We start from the raw sequence: 21,085 nt of genomic DNA, 5'->3' as shown, positions 1-21,085 counted from the left end.
TGTGATGATGCACCGTTGGAAAACTCACCATGTTTCCCTGACACGAGATCGGCCTTATTTTGGCTACTGTACTTGTGGCCAGCAAATGTAATAAAACACCTAATCTGTTGGGAGTCTTTTCTCCGTCTACGCCTCTGCTACACTTGTGCGGCCTGTTGCAAATTAAATTTATTGTAGTTAATAGACTGGAGCCAAGCTGCTAAATGTCAATTTCATTACCAAGGCCTTCCCCTTGGAGAATTATTAGCTCATTTACGGCTAAAGGTAAATGTGTTATAGGAGGAGTTACAGATAAACACCCCCCCCTCCCGCCTCCCACCTCTCTCTCTCTCACACACACACACACACACACACACACACACACACACACACACACACACACACACACACACAACCAATGGTGGGCTATTTTACATTTATTTTTGTGATTATCTCTGGAGGGAAAGGTCTTCCCCATGGCCTAAACATATTTTAAAAGGAGGCCTCGGCAGCCCAACACCCCACTCGCCTTCTATTCCCCTCCCTCCTCTAACTGCTCCATTAAACAGAGCAGCGGTGATTGGCCGCAATTTTTCCCATGAATTATCAATAAAGTAATTACCAGTGTGAGGCGCTTATCGTGGAACCCCTGCATGGACGCGGATATGATCCTGCCCCGCTGCCTATTTCAGTAATTACGTGGACCGGGTATGAGAGCTGGATGGTGGCTATCTGCCCGTATTACTTTTCTGCTATACAAGCCTCTTTTTGCTCGATGGGAAATTGGACAATGATAGCGCCAACGTAGCGCGCACTATACGCCTGAATCGGATTGAATAAACTTTACTCACGATCCCAGGTGTACCAAATTCGAATATAATATCTGGACAAGATAAGGACTAATTAATGAGATTTCCAGGTAACCGAGACCCTCGCCAGCATGAGTTGCTTTTCTGTTGTTGTTTTTTTGTCTGAACGGTCAAGATAACAAACGTATGCATCGCCCATGCTTGTAAATGTATACCGGCAGGAAATAACCTCGAATACCTACATAATACATTTCAATTAGCAATTTCCCACTCTTTCATCACTCTAATCCATCATGGCCTTGTTCAATAAATATGTCGTTCATAAATTCAATAAAGTTTCTAAACCAATTCAGAAATATAGGAGATAAAATTACACACAATGATCCATTCTGACTGGATTGCTTTTTTTCTTCCTTCCCTTCTACGCTGTCACGTTGTATATATCAGTCCCGATCGCAATATCGCCGAATTAAAAATGTGCCAAAGAGAATGGAAAAACTGATGAATCAGTTATTCGATAAAAAAATACTAAATCAACCTAAATGATACACAACAGCTACAGTGCTGGAGTCAAATTATCTAGAGGAAAGTAGAAAAAGTGGGTCAGCTAGGCTAATTAGCATTTAAGTGGTAACACCGGCATAATACTCATAACTTCCAAAACCCTATCCACTGCACATTCAACCCTATCCACTGCACATCATGGGTCAGCAGTAGAGCTGCGTCTCGGCAAGAGTCGTGCGATACGATGCGCATCACGATACATGGGGTTGCGATATCATATTTTGCGATACTGTAAGCAAAGCTACATATTGAGATATTTCTTATTTTAGGAATAGAATAGAATTTTAGGAAAATCGTTTAGAGGCCACACCACAATATGCAAACCTTAGCAAACAAAAATGTATTTAACCAGAACACATTGGGATCTGCATTTGCATTAAGTACATCTAAAATGACACTGTTAACCTGAATCCCCTTAAACCTACCCATACCATAAAACCTGCGCCAGCCTTACATGACTCTTACCTCAGTGGCATCAAGTGTTCTGCAATACGTGAACAAAATAACTAAGTATAATTGTACTTAACATGGTAACTTTCTTATGTATTTCTTTTGCACATAGTCAATAAAGACACCTAATATTAAGTCAGTATGTTGATGATTATTAGTATTACAATTAGCATTAGGCTAGTAGTAGAAGCATGATGAGTACTAGTAACTAGTGTTTTAAATCTAAAAACTACAATCTGTTGGAGGCAAGAAAATAAAGTGCAACCACGAACAGCACATGTCGAGCTTTTAAACGCCATTTGTACATATTCCCACCTGAAAAACAAAAAACGCACATAAACAAAACATATTGCAGTCGGCACAAGTCGGTCAACGATGCTACTACTTCCGGCGGAAGGTGAACCCATGATGTTTTTGTTTTTTTACAGCAGCGCCCTCAGGAAACAGGTGGACATTAACGCCAACATCTGTGGCATTGCGTTATTCAATTCAATTCATTTTTATTTGTATAGCGCTTTTAACAATGAACAATGTCTCAAAGGAGCTTTACACAGATAATGTGGTGATAAAACATTAATATGTTCTTTATAAGTGTAAGTTTGTCCCTGATGAGCAAACCGGTGGCAACTGTGGTGAAGGAAAAGCTTAATGTTTACCAAACCTCACACACAGAATACAAGGGTAGTCTGAAAATTTCTGAAACACAGCAGCATCTAGAATTTATACGGAATGGTACTAATAAAGCAGTTCTCTCGGTGGAGGTGAAAGAAGACCGGTCTGGTTTGACAGGATTACAACAGCAACTCAAATCACTACTCTTTACAAACGTGATGAGCAGAAAAGCATGTCGGTATGCACCAAAAAAGCAAAAACTAAACAAACACATTGGGTTGTATTCTGGACATGAATCTGAAGCAAACGAATAGGAAATCGGAAAAACTGTCGACAATAAGAAACAAAAATCTTCCTGAAGAACCGACAAACGCGCAAGATGAAGCACGGAGTGGGAGGGGAACCACAAAAATCGATAGCTTCGCAACGGAGTTCAAAGCGTCGCTGTCTATTTTCCCGCCTGCTCCCGAGCACCTTGAGCGCGCCGTGTGGATTCCCCGCTGCCAACCGAGCCCGGGTGCCGCGGCACTAAACAGCTGTTCCCTCCGCGATGCAAATATGCTCGGTGTCTCGCTTCTCGAGTGCTCTTCAAACGCCGGCGCCGCACATAAGTTTCATTTAGGAGCGCCGTCTAATTACGGTGGCTGCCGCAAACGTTTCCCAAGCTGTTTTCCTTCCTCCGTGTTTCGCTTGTTCTGTGGGAGTGGCGTCACAAAAGCCGCGAAAAGGGAAACGCTGCGACAAATTGAGTGTTGTTAAGCAAACGACAGCAAGAACAATTACTACGACGATCCCTGCTGAGCCTCGTCTGCTACCAGTTCTTGTTTATTCAGGCTTCTTCGGGCCAACGTTTCGGGGAAGGGGGTCATTTCATTCTTGCCTCCATCTTTCTTTTAAATTAACACTAATCAGGCCAGGCGAGACAAACCCAACACTCAGCCCACACACACTACCGCAAAGGTCATTTCATGGAGTTCAAAGCTAAATCTTACATCTCAAAGAACCCATATGTTTGGGAATTTTTTTTTACCCCCTGAGAAAGAAGTCGACGCCGTTTAACTCGTCATTACTCTTCGCCGGCACATGTGAGCGCCGTCACTCGACAGACACGCCGCAATCCTAAACTCGCCAGTCTGGCTCTGTGTGGCGGTTTGGGCCGCATTACACTCCTATTAGTGGCACACGGGGCATGAGTGAACCCAAACAAGAGGGCAAGCAGAGGTGAGAGGTCAGAGTGGCAATAAGGTGCTAACTCACCACTGTCGTCGCAGGTGATCGGTTTACCGACGGCCTTTAGTCTGTCAATGTGCTGTCGGGTTTGTTTTTTTCTATCTTTTACAACAGGGAAAACTGGACTGATGCTACATCACGACCGGTTCACCAATCTGTAATGAATTTTTCCTCCACAGGGCTTCAAGAGAGAAAGGAGGGAAGAGAGGGACCCCGTTTGAAACTCGCCGGGAAATGTGTTTCCAATTAGCAGGTGTGCTCTTAGGGTAAAGATGATGGGTTTTTGGGTCCGTTATATACTCGACTATTTATGAAGTGATGGTAGATCTGAGGGTCTGTTTCCTCACAGCCTTTTTATTGTTTAAATGTGGATGGTTGGGTCGTCTGAGCCTATGTGATTTAAGAACCTCACAGCTCGAGAATAAAAAAAGGAAAAAAAAAAATCATTAACGGTGAGGCGAAACATGTGGACCAAGTGTAAAAAAAAAAAAAAAAAAAAAAAAAGTGCACCGTAGGACGTATGACACTCAGCAGACGTGTATTCCGCTGCCAAGAGGGAAAAGTCCACTTAATTAAACATGCGAGAGAATCTGAAATATCTTTCTTCTATAAAAAAAAAAAAAAAGTACATATAATGATGCTCGAAAGATGCTAAGTACTTGCCGCAGAAATAAAGTCATGCGATCTGGGGGAACCAAAAAAAAAAAAGATTGCAACCCTGATCCAGTGGCTCAACATCTGCTATGTTCAATCACCAGTGTGCACATCTTGAATGATGACCTGGCACACAGATGCTCACACAGATATCACATTTTAGCCAGCGCAGGATCAATCAGAGCTGGAGAGCTGATGGCTTTTAATAGTGGAATTTCATTTCTGTAATTAGCCTCTCTCTCTTTTTCTCTGTGACTCGCCTCGTGCTGACAGCTAAATAAGTCGCGATTCGAGCTTATGAACAGGCGTCCATTTTTCCTACATTTCACCATATATGAACACATGGTCGGCGAAAACGGACACTGCTTCGGCTCGGATGACTGGAATTCATTCTTCTTTAAAACAGCAAGGGGTATATTACTATCTACACACACATTACTGCATTGCTTAACACTGAAAGCAATCCACAGTTTCGAAATGATCCAGAAACTTCGCTTCGTCTTCTTTACATTTCGTAATAAAGTAGAAGGACCCAAACGGAAACATACTACAATGTGAGCAATCTATTCTTCATTACGCATCTCCTGGGCTCCAGTGCTCAAGTTCGAGAAAAGCGCACGGCACTCATAGCCAATTTCCATGGACAAAAAAAAAATAAATAGGGCTTGGGTTGTTCAACGCACTGCTTAAATACAATTGTGTTGAGATTTATTAACTAAATAACTTTGATCTATTGAATTACTGAGTCTAAAAATACCCATCTAACATATAACCCTGCTTCATTTTCTTTAACAGTAACAATTACACTAGATGGGCCAAAGTATTGGGGGCCCGACTTTTCCAGCCATATTTCAGGACTCTTACCACAAAGTTGGAGGCACGCAATTGAATGTGCAAGCATTGAATATGTCCTTCACTTGAACTAGGAGACCCAAACCAGGTCACATGGGTTGAATTGGAAGAAAATAATAAAAATAACTAAAATAAACATTACGGATACATCGCAAAAAACCAACAAAACAAATTCACATGAAAGCTATCCTGAAAAAGTAAAGCAGATTTAAAAAAAAGGTTTAGCTTGGCTAATCAGAATGGGGAGAGAGTTCCAAAGTTTTGGTGCATGGAAGGGAAAAAAAGATCTCTGAGCTCTGACTTCAATCCTACTGGGATTTGGGATGAATCGCTGACTGCATCCCAGGCCTCCTCATCTTAATTTACTGACACCTTTGTGGCTGAATGAGCACAAATCTCTACGAGCACAATCCAAAATCTAGTGGAACATCTTACCAGAATACTGGAGGTTATATTAAGAGCAAATAGGGAGAAAATGTGGAATGGGATTTCAGACGAATCTAATGGTCAGGTGTACACTATAATTTGCCCAAACGGTGTACACTTGGTCAAAGTGTTGCTGCTATAACCAAAAATTCGGATTACTTTCCGATAAGAGCAGGCCCTGTGTTTTATTCATCTTCATTATTTTTGGACAATACTTGTCAAGGGCATCCCCGATACAGCTAATTACAGCATAATTAACTGCTGTCTCATGTCACCACAGGTGCGCACGAATGGACAGATTTCTTTAAATCAGTGTAATCAAACATTCTTCATACACCTTGAAAGAAGAGTGCAGCCTCATCTATTTAAAATCAAGATTCATGTCAGATTGAAGAAGTGGGCGGAGCTTGGAGGTCATTTGTATAATTGAGTTCGCATCTCCTTTGCAACTGTCGATCTTTCGACATGCGAATGCTGGTGCGTTTACATTTACATGTGGCAGGTCTGCATATCTGTGATTTTGGACGTGACATCACGTTAAAAAAAAACGATCGATATCATGAACTTCAAGCACGGGTTTTGCGACTCTTCCCATCCGCCATGCCTCACTCGGAGTTACAGTTCAATCGCCCCGGAGATGATGAAGAAAGTTGTTTCTCGGGTTTACGTGACAAAAATTCTAGCACGCCCTCAGATGGAAGAATAAAATAGCGCAAGCGTTCGTCGCCGGGTCAAAGTGGTGACGCTGGTGGAAACCTGCTGATTTGGCACCCGTGCTTCATCTTTTCCTCCACCTGGCAACTCGTATATTTCCAGGCTTTCCTTTCGAACCAGCCAAGAGTTTCACATACAACCCCGCCCAGCGAGCCTGACAAGACAGGAAATAAAAAAAACTGCCCAATATAAAGGGGGGAAAGTGTTTCATTATTTCCAGCGAGTGTCATGATTTCAGTCAAGAAGCACATAATCCAGATTTCTCTTTTATTAGTGTTTCTTCGCACTCTTCTTCCTTTTCTTTTTTGAGTTACATCTTAATATTGCACTAGTAACTGGAACCATATTGGTGCTGTCAGAACACCGCAGGGAGAGACAAGTGCACCGTTGGATTTAATTACGATACAATTTGCTCCAGTGCTGTTGGAGGGAATGCTGGTGTCTCTCGTACATGCTCTGACACATGGCTCTGCTTAAGAGCCGAGCAACAGCAACTTTTATATGGGGGAAAAAAAGGGGGTTTTGGGGACGCTCGAAACGTTTTACAAAGAGGTCCGGCTTATTTTTATCAAGTTTGTGGTGCAATTTGATGGAAGTAATTTAGAATCGGTATTAAAAAATGATTTGCTTTCATCTGTGCAAAAAAAAAAAAATAATACATTTAGAATACGTGTCCAAGCTGTAGAGGGTGTGGGGGGAGCGGGGGTGGTCCGGCTTGTTTTACAGACTGAAAGACAGTGAAAGTGAGCATGCGATCGATCTCGTCAAATCACACTAACCTGGAAGGAGAATCTCCTCACACTGTGAGGCAATTAGCATTAATTAGAGCAAGAAATAACCAAAAGATCGCCAAAAAAAAAGCATCTGAATACTTCAGGCAAGTGACCTTTCCAAGGGTCAGCGGGTTTTTTTCCTTTTCTATGCAACAGATACACAGGTCCAAGCCAGACCTCGGGTCGTTTCTGTCTCCGAGCGCTGGATCTTTTTGCCTCCTTTCAGGGCGACCACGCTTGGGTCCGCCAATTAGAAATAATTAGGCAGTCATTGCGCTGGCAAGTCCTTTTAAGTGCATATATAACGATGCAACGATGCTGATTAGTCAGCGTCGGGTGAGCGCACGGGGTGGGGGGTGGGGGGGCTTTGGGTCGGGGAGGCTCGAATGGCCGGCGGAATAATTACGCCAGTGATCACAAAGCCGCGACGCTCCTCTGTACTTCACCTTAATGCGTTTCAAACCTCCACTTCATTACCGGCCATAATTAATCCGCCATTAATTGCAGGAAGGGCCCAGTTTACCTCGCTTCGTTTCTAATTATCATCTTATAAATAGTTATGGTTCTAATTAATGTGTTCATTAGGCAGGATATTTTTTCTCAAAGCGGCGCTCCGAGCCAAAAGGTTCGGTGCGCTCTTCTCTCAGAAGCCCGAGCAGCCAGAAGGTGAGGCCGTTTGGCTAGCGCTCGTGCTTTCATTTCGCTACGTTCAACCTCCTAATTGGCGTTGAAAACCCAATTTTCGCTAAACTTCAAGAAGAGACGGAATTAGGAGCGGAGTGAGACGGGGAGAAAATTCATTTCCGATTCCAAAAGCAAACGTTTTTTGTGGTGTTTTTTTTTTCCTTCTAAAAAGGGACTCGTGACCGAATCGCTTTGAACGGGATGAAAAACAGACGGCGCACGTTTTATTCCCGGACCTAAACCGGACGCTCACACGACCCATAAAAGAGGAGAAAATCAATTCAAACGCATTTCTGGCGACCGGCGAGAAAGACGGTCACAACTATAGGAGAAATGGAGCATAATGAGGAATCCTAATACATTCCTCCAGAGAGAAAACGGCCAGGGTAAAATTAACCGGCCCTAATATTTACTCGGAATCACCCGTCCGGTGGCTAATGAGCGACTATACGGCCAGCGAGCATGTTTCCTGGATAAAGATCACTGCGCTGACCTTTGACCAGACGGCTGCCTGATTTGCTCTGATGTTTCTCCCGTCTCCTTTCAGTTCGGTGCTCTTTTAATGTAAAAGACGCACAGTGTCGGACCACGCTCACCTGGCCTCGGGGTATCCGTGTTTACAAATTATAATATTTATTCATTTTGTATTTATGCGCTCGCTGAACAAAAGATCCTTCATCCCTGCGTGACTGACACGAGGTCCGAGATACGAAGAAGGGTAATCGAAGCGGAAAAAAATGAAAAGTGTCTTTGAGTCTGGCACGGGGAGAAGAGAGGAAAAATAAATAAATAAATAAAAAACACAGGAATCCGAGTAATGAATTAATCTGTACTCGGCTCACACCAAGGAGGATGGATGTGCATCTGGTGAAGTGCATGCACACGTGTGTGTGTGTGTGTTTGCAATCTGAATAATATATCTTGTGTGTCTGTAATACAGCCAATTTGTGTAATACAGTTCTGTTCACTAGCTAGGCAATCTGTTCCATTGTAAAATGTATTTTAAATTACCTAATGCATCTTATTTTCATCCCAATTATTATATCCCGCGGCCACTGTAAACAATATAGGGAATATGAAAATAGAGAGACTCCGAAACATCTTCCACTTGCTCGCTCGAGGCAGATGGGAGCGCAAATTACATTCACGTTTATTCATTACATTATTGGCTCGTGATTTTATCCTAAAGCAGAGTAGCGAGCGGTGACGGTTAAAGACTTCGCTCGAATCGAGGAAGGAGCCGATCCACTGATCTATCGTTTCCTGGAGAAAATATATGACAAGGTAAAAAAGGGAACGCGGTGGATGCAAGAATCCGCTTTTGCTGCTTCGTGTTGGCGAAGACATTCATAATGAAAATTCTATACTTTCAAACCGGAAACGGAGCTCGAGACCAAGTTTCGCATTTCCGAACGTTTCCAAATGGAAAATGGGTCATTATGGGATGAATGCAACAAATATATTTAGATATGCATAGAGCTGTGTGGAGGGCTGGAGTCACTGTTTGAGTGAACTCGATGTGAGGCAGAGCAGCTCTCTTTCTCCTTCGCCCAGGGGAGCGGACTTGTAGCTTGGTGTGTCGGGAGGAGAGAAAGCGTGGAGGAGAGTGGAGGAGGGTGCACGTGGGCCAGAGGGGCTTCTTTTGGCAGGCGGAGGGAGCAGCGCTGGCGGCTAGCCGGGGATAAAAGGCCTCTGCCGTGTCACTCACTTACTCTCCTCTTTGGTAAATAAAGGTTTCTGACAACAAAGGCCAGCAGCGTTTGTCTAGCCTCTAGTGAGGGGGGATATAAATAAAAAAAGACACCAGTGTGCACTCTGGATGTAAAGACGGAATAAAGAAAGACTAAGAGAAAGCGATGGAGGAACAAAAAAAAAAAAAAAAAAAAAGAAAAAGCCATGAGTGGCCTCTCAGATCTGGGCTAGTGTAAGCATGTTGATTTTGATTAAATAAAGAACACACGCCCTGCCAAAAGCAAGTACGGCTTCAGCTTGGATCAACAATTTACAAGTCACTCATGGAGGTGTGTGTATGTGTGTGTGTGTGTGGGGAGAAGCATAGGGTCCTATCTGGAGACGAGATTAAGGGTTAGAAGAGGTCTTGACCTCCATTCCAATCCCCAAAAGTGCGTCTGTGTGGTACTAAAGAGAAAAAAAAATAAACCACAGCACATGCTTATAGGAAAATAATCAATGTGAGGGTTGTATCATGTGGCCTGGCATGAAGCTGAGTTACTACTACCGTTCAGAGTTTTATTATTTTTCAATAACACCATGCCCTGAAGTGTTTCAGTCATATTACAACACAGGAATTTGCCAAGAATAACCGTTTTTTATTAATTATTTATTAAAGAAAGGCGTGTATTTTGCACCCATTTGTAGTAACAGCTAATGTTGTAGAACTGTTTAACAAGTAATGGTGTGCAATATTGACAAAAAGAAAAAATATCTTTTTTTTAATCGCTAACGATAATTTGTCAAGATTTTGCTGAGCGTGTTATAGTGCTGGTACCTAAAAGACTACCATGGACGGCTGACGCCTATAAATTTTCAGGAGTTTAGATGTTTAGCTTAATGCAGTTTAGAGGGACATGTAATGCTTTAACCTGCAGTTAGAAATTAATAATGTTACGCTGTTTTAAACATAGAACGTTGAATACTGATATTCGAGATAATTTTGTAAAAATTTGAAGATACTTTTAAATGTCAAATTAAGTCACTGTTAATAAGCGAGTCATTGCGATTGTACCGAATCATTTGAACGGGTGATTCGTTCAGGAACGAAACGCCAGCATGTTGCTCAGAGGCAGGTGTCTAAAACATAAGTCTCTTGATATCGACTGTTGTATAAAATCAATTCTGCATTTGTAACCATGCTGATTTTTGCAGGGGGAAAAAACGATATTGCAAAAACGTTTGGGTTTTGCAATATACTCGATAATGTCAAATTGCACATCATTAAAACGTCAATTACGATATTTTCAAAGCATATCGACGATACATATCATACACCCCTATAAACCAGCTATAAGCCTCCCCCTCTCTCTCGTATTAAATGAATAAGAGGAAAAAAACGGACAATGGAGACTCCTTACATAAAACCTACTCTTGCACCACATCAATCATGACTCACATGTTACTCAAATCCCTGTGCGAGTAGAAACAATACACTATAGAATCAGTACTATATGAGAATGAGTGTATTAATATTAAAGTTAATAAACTTGAAATATTCTGACCAATCAATATGAAGATTTAAACAATGACGTGGTATAAATCTGTCATTATATATTATTAATATCTAATAATTATAGTGACATGAATTAAAAACCTATTTACAGGCGGAGGTTTTAGGGGACGTTTATTTTCCAGATTGAGCTCCTACTGAGAAAGTGATATTTACACCAGCAGCTTTGACTTGATGTCACCTCGGAGACCTATGAACAATGTTCTATGTCGGCCGACACGTTAGCCTAAGGCATACAGCGTTGCAAAAAGTCAGAGAGAAACGATATTTGTCCTGAAGGAAACCTGTGTAACATTTGCATTTCCACCTTTTTTTTTTAAGAAAGAAGACGAAAGGTGTCTTTCTTTTTACTTGTCACATGTAATTTACAGCACAGTGAAACGCTTTCCTCGCACATCCCAGCGATGTAAGGAACCTGGGGTCAGAGAGCAGGTCAGCAGTGGTACAGCACCCTGGAGCACTGAGAGCTAAGGGCCTTGCTCAGGGGCCCAAGAGCGGCAGCTTGGCGATACATGGGCTTGAACTCCGACCCTCAGATCAGTAACCCCCCAAGCCTTAAGCACTGAGCTACCACTTTCCTAGTTCATGAATATATTACATACAAATAATGCGACTTTAAAATGGTCTTTTTATGTAAAAAAAAATAAATAAATAAATGTTTTCACTTTAAATAAATAATTACACTTAAGAGGGCATATCTAGGGCTGGGCATCCGACTAGTTTATTAATTTATTAAATTATTTATTTTATATATATATATATATATATATATATATATATATATATATATATATATACACATACATATATTTAATTATACATATATTTAATTAAATAAATTTAAAAAAATCTTTTTCTATTTGTAATTACCATGTCATGAACCAAACCCATAAGTGAGGTCTCAGATCACAAAAAGATGGCAACTGCATGAACTACTATGTCAATCAGTGTTTCAGTTTCCTCCTCCTCCACCCTGAAGAACGAGCAACAGGGAACGTCACATGGTACGTGGTACTTTTTGTTGCACTGTAAAGAGGTAAAGCTTTCACTGACACCTTCAGGGTCCTTAATCCTGTCCTACTAAAGCACAAGCAACCTGCTCGCACTCGGGCCTCGCAACCTCAAGCAGGAAGCATGTCGCCTCCCGTTGCTCTAATCCACCAAGCAGAGCAAGTAATGAAATATTGATCACTTGCACAGTGCTGTCTTTTAAGCAGAATGTTGTTTGGTATTTGAGGTCAAGCAACACTAGGGCCTCTTAACCCCTTAACCTCGGTGCACCTAATTGTTAAAGAGTGACGGCTGGAACGGATAACTGCTCTTAAAAAAAAAGAAAGAAAAAAAAAAGAAGAGAAATCTAATCGCTTCTCAAGCTAGAAAGTTTCAATCTGAAAGCAACCTGAGCGTGGTGACAGGCAAGAAATCTTTTCTTAATATCCGCTCTTTTTTCCCTTAAAACGTAAGCGTATGAAGCGTGATTGGATAAAATTTATCTGTATTTGCTATGATAAAGAGGTTGCAGACCCTCTGCACACAGACATATTGAGCAATTGCTTTTTTGCAGCCGCATCCACGCCGCATGATCTGCCTGGTTTGATCAAAGGGAATAAACATTAATGTCTAATGGGTTATCAGCTACTCGAGCTACTCTCGTCTGTCATGCGTGTCAGCGAGGAAAAGACTGCAAGTCTCTACGGGCGTCCCTTCTGTTCATCTCATTTTCCGATATGAACAGAAAAAAGAAAAAAAAAAAATAGAGCCCATAATAGACCATTATTCAAATTTTTTTATTTATTTATTTATTTGTTGTTGTTTTTTTTTTTGTTTTTTTTTTTTGGGGGTATTTATTTATTTATTATTTAGACATAAAGGGAAAGCAATATTTGCTCCCAAAACTGCCATAATCTTCTCACCAGCAATATCTTCACGCTGCAGTTATGATTCTTATTCGACTGAATAATATGCACTCCACGGGTAGGGGTTTTTTTTTTCCCCCTCCCCAACTCTTCTGTTCATATTTTTGATCTCACATGGTGCTTGCTGATATCCTGTCAGTATATCAATCATAGTGAGCCGTCCACTCAATCCGCCCCAGATTTATCAGGGTGCTAAATCCCCAACTCCATAAGTCGACCCAAACTGTTTTAACGTGACAGTGACTGATAGCTGCCTGGACCAGGGCAACCTGTTCCACTTAGCTTAGCTCACAAACATCCAATCAGGCCTTCCGAACATCTACTATAGTCCACACTTAAACTAAAATCCAAAAATAGTTCTGAAATGTCGGATTCTGAATCCTATATAAATATGTGCTGTGGGTTTAAAGTATGAGAGCAGTTTTCTTTGTCTTTTATATCAAGTTTAATTTTATAATACCATATTCCAGATAAAATTTTATATATATATATATATATATATATATATATATATATATATATATATATATATATATATATATATATATATAGCACCATGAAGATATAACCTACATTGGACTGGAAGATCTTGAGTGGCTTGCAATAGAGGTCTGACCTCAACCCTATTAAACACCTTTAAAATGAATTAGAACACTGACTGCACCTCAGGTACCTGATTTCACCAACACCCTTGTGGCTAATTGAGCATAAATCTCCACAAGCACACTCCAAAAATCTAGTCAAAACATCTTATCAGAAGAGTGGAGGACTAAATGTAAATGTAAAAATAAAAGGACATCCTAAACTTACGATTACAAGCACCAGATCTTCATCTTGTATTTTAATGTATTTAAATTGTAGCCACTTTTCTGTCTATTTCCTTCCTATTTTCTGCCAATCTTTAAATGTGAAACTCATCACTGAGACCCATTTGGTGAGTGATATTTTTCTTTGTAGGCACAAAGAAAAAAAAAATTAAATGTATACCGGAAAAAGCGACAGCATGAATGGTGTCCTGGTTGAACTGATATTTAACTGCACACTACAAAATCGGTGGCTTTTTAAGCAACCAGCTGACTATCATAAATGATCATTTTGCAAATTAACATATGGCCATATCTGGTCTAACATCTGTTCCATGTCCAAGCTATACTGTGCATAATAGCCATATTTTGTTCTTGCATGCAGAAACCTAAATATTTCCTTATAAAGAAAAGCCTAAAGATATGTGAAGTTACTGTGGAAGGTTAAACTTAAGAACCATAAAGAAGTATTTGGGCTGTAATTAACATATAAAAGATGTTACAATAACCTAAGACTAAAATGGCCCTGAAGAGTTTGCACTCAAGTGTCTATCAGTGAACTGATAACCTTAACAATGATTGATGTAAACAAATGTGAATTCTGGTGTGTGCAGATGAGGTTCCTACTCATTCTGGTTCCTCTCAAGATTTCTTCCTAATGTCTCATATCTCAATATCTTCCTAACGTCTCATATCTCATACTACCCCCCCCCCCCACACACACACCCCCCACCCCGGCCTCTTTTAAATGTATATTCATAATGTATTTAATTCTCTAAATGCTTATGGGACAATTCATCACAAAAAAGCCCTGAACCTGTTCTGGGATGAAAAGTTTAATGGACAAACAATAGACCACAACCCTGCTAGACACCTTTGGTATGAACACCAACTTTAACTCTACGCACCCATGCTCCAAAATCTAGTGGAAAGCCTTTTCAGACGAATGGAGGAAATAACTTTCTTTCTTTCGGCTTCTCCCATTAGGGGTCGCCACAGCGGATCATCCGCATGTTTGGGCTTGGGACCGGAACTAAGAGTGGCTGGGGTTGGTTCCCTGACCGGGGATCGAACCCGGGCCGCAGCGGTGAGAGCGCCGCATCCTAATCACTAGACCACCAGGGACCCAGAAGAATGGAGGAAATAATAATTGTAAATGGTTCAGGGTTATGAAACATGCTCATGGTTTGGGAATGGAATTCTGGACAGGGCAATACATAATTAAAGCAATAGAGTATGTGTGTCGTAGTTTCGTAATCGCAAATGTAAACATAATCTCAAATGTGCCTTCCGTGTCCCTCCGCCATTAGTGAACAGGCTTTTTCCACTAAGCATATTTTACTTGTATTTGGCCTGATGGCTGGTTTACGGGGGGGGGGAGGAAAGCAGCTTTGAAGTTTTTGTGTGTCCAAACAGTAAATGTATTTCTATCAACAAGCAATAGATGGCTACATCAACCGAAATGCCTTCTAGAAATACTCTATATGACTATCCTCTGACTATGTTTAGGACCCTGCACAACTTTTAATGCCAATCGAGAAAAATCTGAATCATGCAGTTACTTTTCAACACTCTGGTACTGTTCTACTGAAAGCTGAGGTTTGAAGCGCTGGTCCTATAATATAGTTATACTTTATTATGCTAAATAAAATGTTAAGCTCTTAGCTGCCATGTACATTTCTCCAAATGCTGGAAGGTTCCAAATTTTCTCTTGCGTTAGTTGATCGCTACATTAGCCTTGTAAAACTAAGCAAGCAAAACTTGAAACATCACGTCTTGGCTGAAAAGCCGTGGCTACGTGATTGTGCAGGAGCGTATTTTGATCCATCCGCTTAGTTTTGATCAACTACTTCAAATGTAAGTGCTACACTGTGCACCTGCTCGTGATTATATCCTTGTTTTTCGGCGTGACACGAATGTCTCCTCTGAACGTGCAAAAGCTACACTATTATCTCCAAAAACTTTTGAATGAAATCGTTTTCTTTCTAACACCACAATACAGCCTCTCTTGCTGCACAAGTGTGTGCGCACGTGTGTGTGTGTGTACATGAACTGGAATGTGACCGTTTCAATAAACAGTGAATAGATAATTGTTTTAATTGCATTAATTAATCAGTCTAAGTGCCTCCTTTGTCTTCTTCACTCTAAAGGGCCCAGGGACAGGCAAAAGCGCTTTGACCCGAGGGTGCTCGGGCCTGTGCTTAATTAATGAAATTATCAGAATGTACACTAATAGCTGCCGCATTTATCGGGAGCGAGAGCGTGCGCCGAGGACCGGCAGCTGGCGAGAAAAAGCAAGTGGCTCACAAAACAGAAGGTCTTTAATGGCAGGCTGTCACGAGCTAATTAGTTGAGCCGTCACTCTGCGCAAGTATAAACGGGGGAGACTTGAGGGGGAAGTCGGCGTTTACATGGGGTGCAGCCTGGCTTCCTTTTTTTTTTTTTTTTTTTTGCTTGTTATTCTTTTTAAATTATAAACACAGCTCTTCTATGTTGTTTGTTTTTGTTTGTTTTTTTTCGTTTCACTGAAATAAAACTCATTTTGGCCTAACACAAACATTTCTTGCCATCTCCTACCATCACGGAAAATGAGAGACGGGTAAACACTGCAGAGAACATTGCAGATTTTTTGTGCTTGTATGCTGAAAGGTTAGAACGTGTTCTTTTGTTTGTTAATAATGTTATCGTTACAGATTTTTTGATATTTGTAATAATTTATTTACACCACAACGAGTCAGATTTATTTGTATTTTTTTCTGACTGGATAGGGTGCTGATTAATATGCTATTATTCATATAGTAATAACTACCACATTTCAAAAACACAAAGAAAAAAAAAATCATATATAAATGCTAATATGGTGAAGTTTTTAAGGAATAGATTTATTCAGCATTTCAAGAAGAATGAAAAATTTATGGAAGGAGTCTCCAGTGTCTAATCTTTTTTTTTAACAGTCAGAAGTGGTGTTTTTTCCCCACTCAGTTGTTTCCTACTGAAAAGCAGTCTTCACTATTAAACTTTGTGCACATCTTGCCAAATGATTGCATGAAAGATGACAAAAAAATACTTTTTAAAAAAGCATCTAGCTCAGTGCTTAACTCAATCAGAAAAGTCGTTCCTATTAAAGTGGGCGGATATGCTGGGTGCATATTTTAAACATTTCCACTTACCTCCTGCGAATCCGGGAGTGAGAACGGCGTGATCTGTGGCCCCGCCCCCTGTCTGCGCTTCGGCTCCGCCTCCTTTCGGTACTGTGGCTTCTCTTTCTGTGGCTGGAGCCTCTCGAGGAGCTGCTGCTGGAGCGATGCCTGCGCCTGGAGTGGCATCAAAACACACACACAGCTTTTTTTTTTTTTTTTTTTTACTACTAAATATAACTGTCCATTGATTTCTAAGCCTTGACCTGCATACAGTCCCTAATGTGCTGCTGTAAGGAATATTTAGAATAGTTGTGTAAAGTCAATAACGTGTTTTATGGAGTCGTAGTTTCGAGTTAACGCGCAAAACTCTTAATGATAATGGCCAAAGCAGATAATCGGAGCCCATCAAGTGGAATGACTCACCGTGCTGTGTTTAGAAAAGCTGACATCACTCCTATAGACGAGCTACTCACCCTCCCACAAGTGCACACGTGACTCCATTATTCTCCATTATTTCAACTAATGAACTCGCCCACTTTACTCTTTCAGTTTCTTCCAACTTCCCCCATCACTGTCTGCTGCGGATTCTTTCAGTCTACCTGCAGCCTGAACAGAAAAGCTCTTAAATTTTTATTTCATTCTATATTTGCCTAATTAAACTTACTACCTCATCCAGCAAGGTTCTGCACTCATACAGCATCTCTTAACAAGTGACAGAAACAGCCAGGCTTCCAGACTGGGGTGCTGCATTTCATTTCGACTAGAAATACAAACTGTGAAACTGTGCTCAGATACTGCACTGAAGTCTAGTGTGTGTGTGTGTGAGAGAGAAAGTCACTCATGATTAAGATTCAGTAATATTTACTATTAAAACTATTTCATTTCCCAGTGGCTTGCACCTGTTTAAAGCTACACTATATGAACAAAAGTATTGGGACACATGATCTTTCCTGCCATATGTGGTTCTTTTCCAAACAGTTACCACCAAACTAGAGGCACACAACTGCCTAGGACTTCTTTGGATGCAGTACAATACAATTCCGCATTCACTTGACTTGGAAACCCAAACCTGTTCGAGCATGGCGATGCCCCTGTGCCAAAGCCAGCTCTATGATGACATGCGTTGCATGGTTTGGAGAGGAAGATCTTGAGTGGCCTGTTACTGAGCTTTGACCTCAGCCCTACTGAACACCTTTGGAATGAATGTGTTGACTGACTGCACCTTAGGCCTCCTCACCTCACCATCATCAGTACCTGCCTTTATATACACCCTTGCGGCTGATGAACACGAATGTCCACAAGCGCAATCCAAAAATATAACAGAACATCTTCCCTGAAAATTGGGACTAGACGTGGAATGCGATGTTTAAAACGCTTATGACGAGGTGTCTGCAAACTTTTGGCAATTTAGAGTAAAATTTAAACTGAATGGGGGAATTTATCATTCCAAACACATTTACATACAAATGAACACAATCCTTTGAGCAAATGTGTGTTTTGATATAAACGTGAACAGGGACGTGTTAATTTGTGTGTAAAAACCGAGCATGACGTCTACACCAGACAACCCGAACTCTATCCAGTCCACTTCCCTCCCTCACGTTATCAAGCCAAATCCCTTCTGTCCTCTCCAAACCGACTATTTGTTTCTCAGACAGCAACTGTTTCCCATCACGTATAATGCACACTGACCAAATGGCATGAATAATTGAAGTGCGACAGACGGCACTAAGAGACTCCCTCAAACGGTGAAAGCGTATGAATGCGTCTGTGGGGAGCGAATGGGGTCACATGACACGCGGCTGGTCTTTTCATTTTCCTATTACAGTTGTTTCATTTGATATGGGGTTCTCCTGAAGACGAAGACTGGTGCGATGGGGACGCTCGGATACCTGGCAGTTATTGTTGCGATGTGTCTAAGCTTTGAATGATCAGATCAGATCAAGTTCAGATCCTGAAATCGTAGTATTTTCTCTGAAGATGATTAATGATTCAGACGTATATGATTTTGCATGCCGTGTTTCCCCGTTTTGATTGGACGCTACTTAGCACTGGAAGTGTTAGCCCTCGAATACTGAAAGCATTGATTATATTTCCATCCAATTTGCGGATAATTATCGTTTATATGCAAATAATGTACAGATTTCATGCTATTAATTTTGGCAAACAGCAAATCTAAATGTACGTCTCGGTGACTACCATTTATATTTTCCTGAGCTGACAATCACCTCTCATGATTTGTTGAAACACGTCAAGTGAAATCTCGCTTTGGATCAGGTTTGCTTTAACCATTAAAACTTGTCCCGGAAAACCGTAGCGCTCCCAAGCAGCAAACCTTAACGATTCGCTGAAATCGTTCTAATCCAACCTGCAGCTGAGTTAAGCCAGTGGGCATTTTCCCCCTGCTAATATCCTACAGCTAATGTAAACACAGCCTGTTTGCATTTAAAGCCCTATAGCTCCTCCGACTTCCTCACAGGATAAAGTGTCGGTTTGTTTACCCTGAAATGTTTATTACAACCACACATAAGATGTGCTGAATTTTAAGCCTACTTTATAACTGAGTACTGGTGAACGTATAACGCTCCTGCTGTTCTGGTATTTATTATTCCACGCATCTATTTTAGACTTAGGATGGGGGATATGTGGCGGGATGGAATGAGACTGCCAATGGAAGATAATGTATAGAGATCAAAGTAGTACTGAGAGCAAAAAAACAACCATAGAGAACAAACGTGTGAAAATCAGATTTGATTCTTGTGGTGTCCTGTTGTGAACCTACGGTATTAAAAACCTGTACACGTATTGTACTATTTTTTTTTTTAAGCCTACTTCTTGTCTCGGCCTCTGTCTTTGGAGCGCGAGCGGCTTCGTCTGCTCGAGTGTTTACTGCGGCTGGTCACACGGCTTCCCGATGAGCTGGATGAGGAAGACGAGGAAGAGGAGCGGTGTCTGTGCTTCTTTTTGCGCCGACTGCGGCTGTCGTCCTCGCTGTCGGACAAGTGGCGGCCCATGTCCGCTCAGTGCCTTGGTCAAAACAGGAAAAAAAAAAGATGTAATGCTCATTAGGGGCGTATTTTTCGTACCGGATTTTTCCGGTACAGGGCTTTCGGTTCGATACGCGCGTGTACCGAATGCAATCCTTTTAACATGCGTAACGTAGTTAAATTCTGAGTTTCCGCAGGAAATTTTTAAGTTTTTTTATTATTATTATTATTATTAAACTTGAAAACACTACAATGCCACAGGTATAAAAAAAAGAAACTAGAGTTGGCTACTCACTCCGTACCAGAAATAAGATTTATTTTGCGCATGCATGATAAAGATAAAGAATCCATAGCTCTAGCGTTAGCCGCTAACACGGAAGTGACTCTTTATCGTTTTATGTCCAGTTTTAAGAATTTCTTTTAAAAGGAGAAAAGCTTGTTAGACATTAGATAAAGTCTGAAATAAGCAGAACAGTTAAGTAGACCATATCTTTAGAAAATTAAATATTAAATGTAAAACACACACACACACACACACACACACACACACACACAAACATTTATTACCCAAATGGGGTCTAACAAATGTAATATATTTCTAATTTTCCATTTATTAAATTTTATTGAATCAATTTGATTTGTGCCAATTTAATTCATTACTCAGTTTATACAAAACAAAATAGTGTGTTGCATTAATTTGATTTATAATATTTTACTTTTTATAAAATATTATTTTAGATATTATTTAACCGAGCAGGCTTTAATAAAAAAAAACATCATTTTGTTTTGCATTTCTTTCCCCAAACCGTTAATTTTTGTGTACCGTTACACCGCTAATGCTCATCTAAGTTCCATATGAAGCATTTTAGATGAACAGTACATGTTTTCCTATAAGAAGTGGAGCTATGAATCTGTGCATGTTCGTTCATTCTTTACTAAGAGCTATGTTGTGGTCAGGTTCATATACGGTTGAAAAGGGGCGGTAAATTTCCAGAAACTTTCCATGGGAACTTCATCTGGAGAATGTACGGAAATTTACCGGAATTAATCAGAGATTTGGGGAGATTTATACAAACTGCATCGTATACAAACAAATATAAACATTTTGTTTGGTCATAAGTTGACATGGATGCAAACTAATACAAAAGATGCAATGACATTGATGCAAACAAGGACCCTTAACCCTCGACAGCTCACAGCCCTCGACAGTCAGTGGCTCTGGATAAGGGTATGTACGACACATTGCTA

General features: G+C 40.8%; 1 protein-coding gene and 1 long non-coding RNA gene across 2 annotated transcripts in view; one reads left to right on the top strand and one right to left on the bottom strand.

Moving 5' to 3' along the window:
• Positions 1–19,864, bottom strand: part of rsrc1 (arginine/serine-rich coiled-coil 1) — a 135,951-nt gene extending 116,087 nt beyond the window's left edge. Inside the window, exons 1-3 of the mRNA XM_046877131.1 lie at positions 19,683–19,864; positions 17,450–17,456; positions 16,881–17,024 (exon numbers count right to left, since the gene is read on the bottom strand). Of these exons, the coding sequence (XP_046733087.1) occupies positions 16,881–17,024; positions 17,450–17,456; positions 19,683–19,864 (333 nt within the window). The remainder of the gene's footprint in view (positions 1–16,880; positions 17,025–17,449; positions 17,457–19,682) is intronic.
• LOC124403061 lies at positions 3,167–5,225 on the top strand. Its single transcript, XR_006928829.1, has 3 exons — positions 3,167–3,635; positions 3,824–3,897; positions 5,094–5,225. It is a non-coding gene; the product is annotated as an uncharacterized LOC124403061 (long non-coding RNA).
• Positions 19,865–21,085: the final 1,221 nt, after the last annotated feature.

This window comes from Silurus meridionalis, chromosome 20, assembly GCF_014805685.1.
Source record: "Silurus meridionalis isolate SWU-2019-XX chromosome 20, ASM1480568v1, whole genome shotgun sequence".
In the NCBI taxonomy this organism is placed as follows: domain Eukaryota; kingdom Metazoa; phylum Chordata; class Actinopteri; order Siluriformes; family Siluridae; genus Silurus; species Silurus meridionalis.
Note: the sequence above shows the minus strand (reverse complement) of the source record. Positions and strands in the feature narration are given on the sequence as shown.